This window comes from Nerophis lumbriciformis, linkage group LG16, assembly GCF_033978685.3.
Source record: "Nerophis lumbriciformis linkage group LG16, RoL_Nlum_v2.1, whole genome shotgun sequence".
Taxonomy (NCBI): Eukaryota; Metazoa; Chordata; class Actinopteri; order Syngnathiformes; family Syngnathidae; genus Nerophis; species Nerophis lumbriciformis.
Genome location: NC_084563.2, coordinates 25,603,541 through 25,616,841, shown reverse-complemented (window position 1 = coordinate 25,616,841; position 13,301 = coordinate 25,603,541). Strand labels below are relative to the sequence as shown.

The window sequence follows — 13,301 nt, the reverse complement described above, 5'->3', positions numbered from 1 at the left end:
GTACAAAATTCCCGGATTTCCTAGAAATCTCCAGTTTCAGGGACATTTTCCCCATTCAAAATGAATTCTCCATTTTTCAAACTTCAACAATTCCCACATTTTTCAACCGATTCAAACCATTCCACCTCATCCTTGAAATTCTAACAACTATTTTTTCACATTCAACAAATTTCCAGAAATTCCTGTTTTTTTCTCTAACCTTATTTCCAACATTTTTTAGTGCGATGACTCCTTTCACATTTTCCAACCCATTTCAAGTGTTCCACTGTCAAAACATTCCTCTTAGTCAGGACAAAAAAACAAGTTGGTTTAAGAACTTGAAAAATTCCCGGTTTTCCCAAATTTCCATAATACCATTTTTCAATTAAAAACTGTTACTACTTCAACATTTCTTGACACATTTAAACAATTCCAACACCAAAAAATTCAGCTCAATTAGGACATTTATGCTCCTAATCATTTTTTTTTAAATCCCGCTTTTCCAAAATTCCCAAATGTCCAGGAAGTTCCCATTGAAATGAATGGGACATTTTTCAAAGTTCCACAACTTCCACATTTTTCATCTGATTCAAACTGTTCCAACTTCAAAATATTCAGCCTGTTCAGGAATTGTGTGATCCCTTTCAACACTTATACAAAGTTCCCGGATTTCCAGTTATTCCTTTTTTTTTTTTTTTTTTTTTCATTTTTCCCCATTCAAAATGAATTGACCATTTTTCAAATTCCCACATTCTTCAACCTATTGAAACCATTCCACCTTCAACACATTCAACTCCTCCTGTATGTCACGACTTGGTCTTTGGAGTTTGCTTTTCCAGGATGCAGCGGAAAGTTGGCACGGGCGAGACGGGAACCAAGATACATGATTTATTTATTAAAAAAAGATCAAACAAAAAGCGCGCACAATGGCGGAGAATAAGCTATGAAACCAAAAGACTATAGCAAAAAAGTACAAATGAAAAGCACGCACAGTGGCGGAGAATAAACTATGAAAAAACAAAAAGACTATAAACATGGAACCAAAACTTACTGTGACAAGGGACATGAAGCAGGATCATAGAGGAGTGTGCAGAAGCATATATGGGGTGCGGTATGGGGTGCGGTATGGGGTGCGAGGTCGTCAGAGAAACAAACTGAAAAACACTGAACTTAAATACTATGGACATGATTAGTGAAAGCAGGTGCGTGACTCAAAACGTGAAACAGGTGCGTGACGTGACAGGTGAAAACTAATGGTTGCTATGGTGACCAGACAAGGGAGTGAAAAAGCCAGAAACTAAACAAAACATGATTACACAGACATGACACTGTACATTTAAACTACCATTTCTCCGAGTTCAGCAAATTTCCAGGAATTCCTGTTTTGTTTTTTTTGTAACCCTATATCCAACCTTTTTCGTTTGACTACTCCTTTTCCTTTTTTCATCCCATTTCAACTGTTGCACCGTCAAAACGTTTTTCTTAGTCAGGACAAAAAAACAAGTTGGTTTAAGAACTAGAAACATTCCCCCACTTTCCAGAATTTCCAGGAATTCCATAATACAATTTCTCAATTAAAAAACTGTTATTACTTCAACATTTCTTGACCGATTTAAACAATTCCAACACCAACCAATTCAGGACATTCATTCTCCTCCTCATTTTTTTTAAAAATCTCGCTTTTCCAAAATTCCCAAAAGACCAGGAAGTTCCCATTGAAATGAATGGGATATTTTTCAAAGTTCCACAACTTCCACATTTTTCATCTGATTCAAACTGTTCCAACTTCAAAATATTCAGCCTGTTGAGGAATTGTGTGCTCCCTTTTCAACACATATACAAAATTCCCGGATTTCCAATAATTCATTTTTTTTTTCATTTTTTTTTTTTCATTTTTCCCCATTCAAAATGAATTGACCATTTTTCAAATTCCCACATTCTTCAACCTATTGAAACCATTCCACCTTCAACACATTCAACTCCTCCTGGACATTAAAACTACCAGTTCTCCAAGTTCAACAAATTTCCAGGAATTCCTGTTTTTTTTTGTAACCCTATCTCCAACCTTTTTCGTTTGACTACTCCTTTTCCTTTTTTCATCCCATTTCAACTGTCGCACCGTCAAAACGTTTTTCTTAGTCAGGACAAAAAAACAAGTTGGTTTAGGAACTAGAAACATTCCCCCACTTTCCAGAAATTCCAGGAATTCTATAATACAATTTCTCAATTAATAAACTGTCACTACTTCAACATTTCTTGGTCGATTTAAACAATTCCAACACCAACCAATTCAGGACATTCCTCTTCCTCCTCATTTTTATTAAAAAATCCTGCTTTTCCAAAATTCCCAAATTTCCAGGAAGTTCCCATTGAAATGAATGGGACATTTTTCAAAGTTGCACAATTCCCACATTCTTCAACCTATTCAAACCATTCCAATATCAAACACATTCCACTCATCCTGGACATTCAAACTAACACTTTCCCAAGTCCCAAACCAAATTCTGGTTTCCCTGGAAATTCAAACTCTTCAACATTCAAACCATTCCAACATTCAAACTATTTTTACATTCATACTACATTCTGTCAGCATTTCACTTCAACTTCAGCATTGGAACATTCACACATCATCTAGTTATAGCTGCTCTCCAGTTGTTATATCTTGTTTTATTATCACGTTTATGGTTCTCCCAAGTAGGACATTAATACTTTTAATTGATTATGATTAATCAGGGTAAATTACTTGCTTGCTTGATTGAAGTTTTAAAAAAGACCCCAGTATTTTGACACAAAGCAATTTTATTTTGTAGGAATGTAATACAGGCGAACATTTTCATTCACATTTACATGATTTATTGGATATATTTTGTGGTATGGTATACCATACCATACCTTTTGTGATCAATCGCATGAGTCAATGCATACATTTGGCTGCTCTACAATAAAGTAAACAGCATGAACATGCAGTGAGAAATAAGTCACTTATGATTTATTTTCATTATACAAAATGGCATTGCCTTAAATGGGACTGTGGTCGCTGCTAATATGGCCGTCGATTCTCATTTATTCTAATTCATTATATTTTCTTAATCTTTATTTTTTTATTAAGGAATCTGTTTTTAAAAAGGACGTGCCTGCAGCCTGTTTTGAAAAAGGTTTTAAAAAAATACCTCAACTTATGATTCCGTGACGGCGCTCTTAACTCAAAACACTTGTATCTCAAATCAGCGTCTTCTATTGAAATGAATTGAAATCAGTTGAATTGAAGCTTGACCCCCTAAAACAGAAACTTTTTTTACATGTTACACGCCTTTAAAAAATATATATATATATATTGTATAAAAGCAAGTAGGGTTGTACAGTATACCGGTACTAGTATAGTATCGCAGTACTAATGAATCAAAAACGGTACTATGCTGTTTGTAAAGTACCGCTTCCCAAACGTCATGACGCCGCGTCGTCACGTCATGACATTGCTGGTTTTACGAGCAGAGGAGCATGTTCGGCAGCGCGTGCACACGGAGTACTTACAAGCAGACACAGTGTGTGGACAGAAAAGGGAGAATGGACGCATTTTGGTGTAAAAAGTCAAGATAAAGGTCAAGTTATAACACTCAGGAAGAGGTGCTTTAAGACATGGCTAGCTAGCTAGCGGCTAACATCCATCCACAGTGTTTTAGCTACTTCTAAGTCACTAATCCTCGCTTCCATGGCGACAAATAAAGTAAGTATCATTATCACTGCAGGACGAGGAATACTTAAACATGCTTCACTACACACCATAGGAGGATACAACAGCTCACCGGCGTCACAATGTAAACAAATGCCATGGGTGGATCTACACTTGGCATCCACTGTAATGATATCAAGTACAATAGCGTATCTAGTCGATACTACAATCGATATTTTTTCATCGCCACAAAATCTTTTTTCCTTTTTTAAAAACTCATATTATGTTTATAAAGTCAGGGAATACGTCCCTGGACACACGAGGACTTTAAATATGACCAATGTATGATCCTGTAACTACTTGGTATCGGATCGATACCTAAATGTGTGGTATCATCCAAAACTAATGTCAAGTTTTAAAGAAGAGAAGAATAAGTGATTATTACATTTTAACAGAAGTGTAGATAGAACATTTTAAAACCGAAAATAAGCACATATTAACAGTAAACGAACAAGTAGATTAATAATTATTTTTTACAGTTTGTCCTCATAATGTGTACAAAATAATAGGTGTATAAATGACACAATATGTTACTGCATACGTCAGCAGACTAATTAGGAGTCTTTGTTTGTTTACTTACTACTAAAAGACAAGTTGTCTAGTATTTTATTTAAGGACTAAATTACAATAATAAACATATGTTTCATGTACCCGAAGATTTTTTTGTTCAAATAAAGACAATAATGACATTTTTTGTGGTCCCCTTTCTTTAGAAAAGTTTTGAAAAGTATTGAAACACACAAAATATTGGTATCGGGACAACCCTGAAAACAATACAATAGAATGACTGCAGTAGTTTTATGAAGTAATGTAATAATATTTGTACAGTATTTACCCTGGAGAGTGGACTTCTTTGCTATCTGCTTTGCCGTCAAATACACTATTAGCGGCTTCTCAATATTTTCATGGATACATGTCTGCCATTGAGATATTATTGTAACATTCATGGCTGGTGGTACTCACTGCGGCACTTGAGCCGCAAACTAATGAAAATAAGTTTGAATCGAGAATCATGTTGAATCAAATCATCAACCTGAGAATGGGATTCAAATTGTGAGTCGCCGTGAGGTTGCCATGCCAACAGGATGCTGTCACCACTTAACAGGATGTCCTGTCGTCTTCCAGGATTGGCGTGTTGTGCGCGTACGCCGCCAACCAGAACCTGAGCACTCAAGTCAAGAACATCCGCCGCCTGGTCAACAGCAACATGAGGGACCTGCACACCTTCGCCAACAACACGCCCACGGTATGACACGCGGTTGTAGACACCTTGGTGCATTTCTTCTGAGTATTGATCGATCACGACGAGTGCACCACTAAATATTGTAGTTGCTCGTGTTTCTTCATGGGAAAATATGTTAATGTCTTTTGTTTTCATGTTAGTATTTAAGATTGCGAGCCAGTCCGTGAGTTGATCAAAATAGCATCATTTTCATTTGAAACGGTAATACTGACCCTGGAGGTTTTACCGCACTTTATAAATAATACACTTTTTACTTACGTCTCTAAATGGACTAATTGATTGACAGGTTGAGGCGATAAAACGATATCAATAGATACCGTATTTTCCAGACCATAGGGCGCACCGGATTATAAGGCGCACTGCCGATGAATGCAGTCTACACATATCTCTTATGTGTGACTGCCATCATATTGCAGTCTACACGTATCTATTATGTGTAACTGCCATCATATTGCAGTCTACATGTATCTCTTATGTGTAACTGCCATCATATTGCAGTCTACACGTATCTCTTATGTGTGACTGCCATCATATTGCAGTCTACACATTTCTCGTATGTGTGACTGCCATCATATTGCAGTCTACACATTTCTTGTATGTGTGAGTGCCATCATATTGCAGTCTACACATATCTCTTATGTGTGACTCCCATTACATTGCAGTCGACATGTATCTCTTATGTGTGAGTGCCATCATATTGCAGTCTACACATTTCTCTTATGTGTGAGTGCCATCATATGGCAGTCTACACATTTCTCTTATGTGTGACTGCCATCACATTGCAGTCTACACGCATCTCTTGTGTGACTGCCATCATATTGCAGTCTACACATATCTCTTATGTGTGACTGCCATCACATTGCAGTCTACACATAACTCTTATGTGTGACTGCCATCACATTGCAGTCTACACGTATATTTTATGTGTGACTGCCATCATATTGCAGTCTACACGTATCTTTTATGTGTGACTGCCATCACATTGCAGTCTACACGTATCTCTTATGTGTGACTGCCATCATATTGCAGTCTACAAGTGTCTCTTATGTGTGACTGCCATCATATTGCAGTCTACACGCATCTCTTATGTGTGACTGCCATCATATTGCAGTCTACACATAACTCTTAAGTGTGACTGCCATCACATTGCAGTCTACACGTATATCTTATGTGTGACTGCCATTACATTGCAGTCTACACGTGTTTCTTATGTGTGACTGCCATCACATTGCAGTCTACACATATGTATTATTTGTGACTGCCATCATATTGCAGTCTACGCGTATCTCTTATGTGTGACTGCCATCACATTGCAGTCTACACGTATCTCTTATGTGTGACTGCCATCATATTGCAGTCTACAAGTGTCTCTTATGTGTGACTGCCATCATATTGCAGTCTACACGCATCTCTTATGTGTGACTGCCATCATATTGCAGTCTACACATAACTCTTATGTGTGACTGCCATCACATTGCAGTCTACACGTATATATTATGTGTGACTACCATCATATTGCAGTCTACAAGTATCTCCTATGTGTGACTGCCATCACATTGCAGTCTACACGTATCTCTTATGTGTGACTGCCATCACATTGCAGTCTACACGTATCTCTTATGTGTGACTGCCATCATATTGCAGTCTACACGTACAGTATCTCTTATGTGTGAATGCCATCACATTGCAGTCTACACATATATCTTATGTGTGACTGCCATCATATTGCAGTCCACACGTATCTTTTATGTGTGACTGCCATCATATTGCAGTCTACATGCATATATTATGTGTGACTGCCATCTACTGGTCATACTTATCAAATATATTTTTCTCCTGGTCCGTATTTTTGACAGGGCATAAAAACTATCAATAATTATTGATATTGACCGATATAAAACACATATATGGTGATAGTTTTCAGCCCTAAGGTCCACTGTATGACAGTATGCTTCTGAATTACTACAATGCTGGCTTGTAAACAGGAGTTCAGAACATTCAGAGAGGGATTTTCCATCGGTGTAAAAATAATGATAACATCAAATCCAATATTGTGAATTATTGATTGGTTCAGTACTTAATAGTCCTGTGTATAAAATACACTTGGCCCAAAATTCACATTCTTTCACAAATTAAAAACTTATTTTTTTCGTTGTTTTATGCAAAAATTTACTTTTTATTTAGGTTTTTTCCCGATTTATATGTGAATAAAAAATGGAATGATAATGAATGAATAAAAAACTCACCATTGACAGTGTCACGGAATGAACCCAGAATGAGCAGGCAAGCCTCCCTCTCTGATGCCTTAAGAGTCGCGCTGGACAACAAGCTGATATCTTAGGATTTTAGCTTGTCGGCTAGCGCGCTGGACTCTCATTCTGCGGACGCATTTTCAACTTTTGTACATCTTGTTTGTGTTTTACCAGCAAATCGACTACCTGTCCTCCCAGTACGCCACCGCCAAGAACCAAGTCCTCTACGACTTGGACAGTAAGTCTCTTGCACCCCTAGTGGTGATTTTGTGTTATTGCTCTTTCTACTGCACACATTTCAGTGACTAAACACAAATATATTGTTGTTTTGTTTACAAACCCCGAAAGCAGTGAAGTAGTCACGTTGTGTAGATGGTAAATAAAAAGCGAATACAATGATTTGAAAATCCTTTTCAACTTATATTCAATTGAATAGACTGCAAAGACAATATATTTAACGTTAAAACTGGTAAACATTGTTATTTTTGCAAATATTAGCTCATTTGGAATTTGATGCCTGCAACATGTTTCAAAAAAGCTGGTACAAGTGGCAAAAAAGACTGAGAGAGTTGAGGAATGCTCAACAAAGACTTATTTGGAACATCCCACAGGTGAACAGGCTAATTGGGAACAGGTAGGTGCCATGATTGGGTATAAAAGCAGCTTCCATGAAATGCTCAGTCATTCACAAACAAGGACGGGGCGAGGGTCACCACTTTGTCAACAAATGTTTGGGCAAATTGTTTAAGAACAACATTTCTCAACCAGCTATTGCAAGGAATTTAGGGATTTCACCATCTACGCTCTGTAATATCATCAAAGGGTTCAGACAATCTGGAGAAATCACTGCACATAAGCCATGTTATTACAGACCTTGGATCCCTCAGGCGGTACTGCATCATAAAGCGAAATCAGTGTGTAAAGGATATCACCACGTGGGCTCAGGAACACTTCAGAAAACCACTGTCAGTAACTACAGTTGGTCTCTACATCTGTAAGTGCAAGTTAAAACTCTACTATGCAAAGCCAAAGCCATTTATCAACAACACCCAGAAACGCTTCACTGGGCTCGAGCTCATCTAAGATGAATTGATGCAAAGTTAAAAAAAAAGTGTTCTGTGGTCTGACGAGTCCACATTTCAAATTGTTTTTGGAAACTGTGGACGTCGTGTCCTCCGGACCAAAGACGAAAAGAACCATATGGACTGTTCTAGGCGCAAAGTGTAAAAGCCAGCATGTGTGATGGTATGGGGGTGTAATAGTGCCCAAGGCATGGGTAACTTACACATCTGTGAAGGCGCCATTAATGCTGAAAGGTACATACAGGTTTTGGAGCAACATATGTTGCCATCCAAGCAACGTCTTTTTCATGGACGCCCCTGCTTATTTCAGCAAGACAATGCCAAGCCACGTGTTACAACAGCTTGGCTTCATAGTAAAAGAGTGCCAGTACTAGATTGGCCTGCCTGTAGGCCAGACCTGTCTCCCATTGAAAATGTGTGGTGCAATATGAAGGCTAAAATATGAGAAGGGAGACTGTTCAACAACTTAAGATGTACATCAAGCAGGAATGGGAAAGAATTCCACTTCAAAAATGTGTCTCCTCAGTTCCCAAACCTTTACTGAGTGTTGTTAAAAGGAAAGGCCATGTAACACAGTGGTAAAAATGCATTTTTTGCAATGTGTTGCTGCCATTAAATTTTAAGTTCATGATTATTTGCCCAAAAAAAATTATGTTTTTCAGTGTGAACATGAAATATCTTGTCTTTGCAGTCTATTCAATTGAATATAAGTTGAAAAGGATTTGCAAATCATTGTATTCTCTTTTTTATTTACCATTTACACAACGTGACAACTTCACTGCTTTTGGGTTTTGTAGATATCGACCAGGAAATTGATGAGCTCTGGCCCAGCGAAGCGTTTCTGGGTGTTGTTGATAAAGGGCTTAGGCTTTGCATAGTAGAGTTTGAACTTGCACTTACATATGTAGCGACCAACTGTAGTTACTGGCGGTGGTTTTCTGAAGTGTTCCTGAACCCATGTGGTGATATCCTTTACACACCGACGTCGCTTTTTTTTGATGCAGTACCGCCTGAGGGATCCAAGGTGCGTAATATCATGGCTTACGTGCAGTGATTTCTCCAGATTATCTGAACCTTTTGATGTTATTACAGAGCGTAGATGGTGAAATCCCTAAATTCCTTGCAATAGCTGCTTGAGAAATGTTGTCCTCAAACAATTTGCTCAGGCATTCGTTGACAAAGTGGTGACCCTCACCCCGCCCTCATCTTTCTCAGTCTTTTTTGCCACTTGTGCCAGCTTTTTTTTTTAAACATGTTGCAGGCAATATCTTGTCTTTCCAGTCTATTCAATTGAATATAAGTTGAAAAGGATTTGCAAATCATTGTATTCTCTTTTTATTTGCCAGTTGACACAACGTGACTACTTCACTGCTTTTGCCTTTTGTAGTTTTTAAAATTGTTTTCATTATATTTTAATGTAAAAAAAAATGTGTGCGTCTTATTAGGCAGTGTTAAGAATGCCATGCACTTAAATAAATGACAACAGAGCCTTTTATGCTTTCATTTTCTTTAGTCATGCTCATATTAAAACATGCTTTGGTGCTGTTTTATTTGTTTGAGGAGGCCCAAGAAAAGTCATATTTCATATTTAATATGTTTGTGTAACAGACATAGGTCCGCTGCTGGGTGGAAGGATACACCATCAGTTAGATAAGGAGGTGCGACCCGCCTTGGACGCCGCGCTGAAGATGTCAGGAGGTGCGTACTCGTGTGCTCCTCTTTCATTTCCTCAAGGCGATACCAAGCCATGATATCAAAATAAATTTAAAAAAACAGTCCTATTGTTCTTGCCATGGAGTGATGCTACTTCCTGTCTGGGAATGCATCTCCCCCTGCAGCTCAGAGAGAGAATTACACTCCTTAGCCAGCATGAAGTGTGTCATGGTTGGCCAGAAAAGTGTGTTTGTTCCCAAAAATAGTACAATCAGATCATATTATCATGCTTACTGTCGATACAGCATGGTGAAAAATGAAATAATTTATTGATATTTTTTGTCAAAAGACACACCAAATAGTTTTGCTTACTTTTTCTTTCTTTTCTTGTGCGAAGTGAAAATCGACAGAGCCATTAAAGGTAAACCCTAACCGAAGAATGACCTCTCACCCGGTGTCATGTGACACGGATGTCTCTCCCTGCCCTTCCTTCCTGTGTCATGGAGTCGTTGAAATGTTAAAACTGCACTTAAAAAAAAAAAAAGAATCATTTCATTTCCCTTCCCGATGCAGTTTTAACAAAGTGAAAGGCATCGTTGCGTTCAAGGATGCTGGGAATTTCTGCATGACCAGTCGTGTCGCATTTGAAACTGTTTTGTTTGTGTCCCGCTCCCCTTTTGAACCTTAAAGCAGTTTGTTTGCATAACGTTTTTTGAAAATGCTTTGGTTTTGTCTGTGCTGTTGCTAGGCAGATTTATTTTCAACATATTTGCAAAAGCTCCCGTTTAAAGTGTTAAATATGAAGGTATATTAGGTGTGGGTGTGCTAGCTACATATTGCCTATCAAAGTATTCAAAAAAAAACAATACAGTATTTAGGTAAATATGTAATAAGAATACACTAAAAGAAAACATGTTGAAGGTATACGCAATAGAAGTGTGATGATAACCATAGAGTTGTGCCATGGTTCTTGCAGCCATGCGAGAGACCAAGGAGGCCCTGGACAACGTCAGCGTGTCCCTGCATGTTCTCCAAGAAGGTGCAGCACACCTCCACGTCCACCTGGGTTTAGTTCGGGACAACATCAACAACACCCTGAACGACCCCGGGTGTCATGACGAGGAGTCGGACGCCACCTCCGCCCAGCTGTGTCGCAACATCCGCCTGTCGCTGGCACAGCTGCACATCAGTGCCAACTTCACACGGGTACTGTTATGACTTATATTCATATTTGACTGTCTTTGTGACTTATATTCTTATTTGACTGTCTTCATGACTTATATTCTTATTTTACTGTTCCATTATTGCTTATATTCTTATTGTACTGTTCCATTATGACTTATAATCATATTTGACTGTCTTTGTGACTTATATTCTTATTTGACTGTCTTCATGACTTATATTCTTATTTTACTGTTCCATTATTGCTTATATTCTTATTGTACTGTTCCATTATGACTTATATTCATATTTGACTGTTCTATTATGACTTATATTCATATTTGACTGTCTTTAGGACTTTTGTTCATATTTTACTGTCTTTGTGACTTATATTCATATTCTACTATTCTATTATGATTTATATTTATATTTACTGTATTTATGACTTATTCAAATTTGACTGTCTTTATGACTTATATTCATATTTCACTATTTGTATGACTTATATTCATATGTTACTGTCTTTGTGACTTATATTCATATTTTACTGTTGCATTATGACTTATATTCATATTTTACTGTCTTTATAACTTATATTCATATTTTACTGTCTTTATGACTTACAGTATATTCATATTTCACAGTTTTATGACTTGTATTCATATTTTAGTGTCTTTGTGACTTATATTCTTATTTGACTGTTCCATTATCACTTATATTCTTATTTGACTGTTCCATTATGACTTATATTCATATTTTTCTGTTCCATTATGACTTATGTTAATATTTTACTGTCTGTGTGGCTTATATTCATATTGTACTGTCTTTATGACTTATATTCATATTTTACTTTCATTGTGACTCATATTCATATTCTACTGTTCCATTATGACTTATATTCATATTTACTGTATTTATGACTTATATTCATATTTGACTGTCTTTATGACTGTCTTTATGACTTATAATGACAGTCAAATATGAACATGACTTACATTCATATTTACTGTCTCTATGACTTATATTCATATTTTACTGTCTTCTTGCATTATGATTTACATGTATAGTCATATTTTTACCATAATAATATAACTTTATTCCTACAATATTTTAATATTTATTCTTGTAATATTATAACTTTATTCCTACACTATTTTGATATTATTTTTGCAATAATATAACTTTATTCTTATAATATTTTGACTTTATGCTTGTAATATTATAACTTTTTTTCTTTTTTTTTTTTTTACAAATTGGTCATCTTTTTTGTGCAATATTATAACTTTATTCCCATAATTGTATGACTTTACTATAATATTTAGACTTTATTTCTGCAATATAAGTTTATGTCTTTAATATTTTGACTTTAATCTTGCAATTTTTATTGCATGGTAGTATTTGGACTTTATTATTATTTTGACAAATCATTTTTTAGGAATTACTTTTTCCCCGTTACTTGTTTTTATTGTTTTTCCAATGTTGTTTTGTGTGTTAATTTTGCTAATATTTCCACCTTTTTTCTTGTCATATTATAATTTTATTCCCACAACATTTGGACTTAATTCACTTCTTTCTTGTAATATATTTGTTTATTTGCATAACATTACACCTTTATTCAAAAAAATATTTAGATTTTATTCCTGTAATATTAAGACTTTATTCCTATAATATTTTAGCTTTTTTCTTGTAATATTTTTAACTGTCTTCCTATGATTTGACTTAAATCTTGTGATATTTTAACTTTATTCCTATAATATTCTGAATCTGTTTGTAAGATTATGACCAATTCTTGTAATATGACTTTTCCTGTAATATTTTGACTTTATTTTGTAATATTATAACTTGACTCCTGTAATATTTTGACTTTATTTTGTAATATTATAACTTTATTTCTACAATATTTTGACATTATTCTTGTAATATTATACCTTTATTCCTATACTATTTTGACTTTATGCTTGTGATATTATGACTTTATTCCTACAATATTTTGACTTTATGCTTGTGATATTATAACAAAAAAAATGTTTACAAATTTGTCATCATTTTTTTGCAATACTATAACTTTATTCCCATATTTTTTTGGACTTTATTCTTGCTGTATTATAACTTTATTTCTTTAATATTGTGACTTTATTACATGGTAGTATTTGGACTTTATTGTTCTATTATAATTTTGACGAGGCAATATTTTACGGATG

General features: G+C 35.8%; 1 protein-coding gene across 15 annotated transcripts in view; it reads left to right on the top strand.

The window, feature by feature from the left end:
- prom1a (prominin 1a) overlaps positions 1-13,301 on the top strand; it is a 224,551-nt gene that overhangs the window by 139,870 nt on the left and 71,380 nt on the right. For 11 of the 15 annotated variants that reach the window (XR_012050896.1, XR_012050894.1, XR_012050901.1 and 8 more), the window contains 5 exons: positions 4,835-4,955; positions 7,379-7,442; positions 9,895-9,984; positions 10,337-10,360; positions 10,916-11,145. Coding sequence is in view for 5 of the 15 variants with exons in the window: in XM_061976885.2 (XP_061832869.2) it covers positions 4,835-4,955; positions 7,379-7,442; positions 9,895-9,984; positions 10,337-10,360; positions 10,916-11,145 (529 nt within the window). In the remaining 10 variants the exon portion in view is untranslated. The remainder of the gene's footprint in view (positions 1-4,834; positions 4,956-7,378; positions 7,443-9,894; positions 9,985-10,336; positions 10,361-10,915; positions 11,146-13,301) is intronic. The other 4 variants (XR_012050899.1, XR_012050898.1, XR_012050897.1 and 1 more) reach the window with 1 other exon arrangement.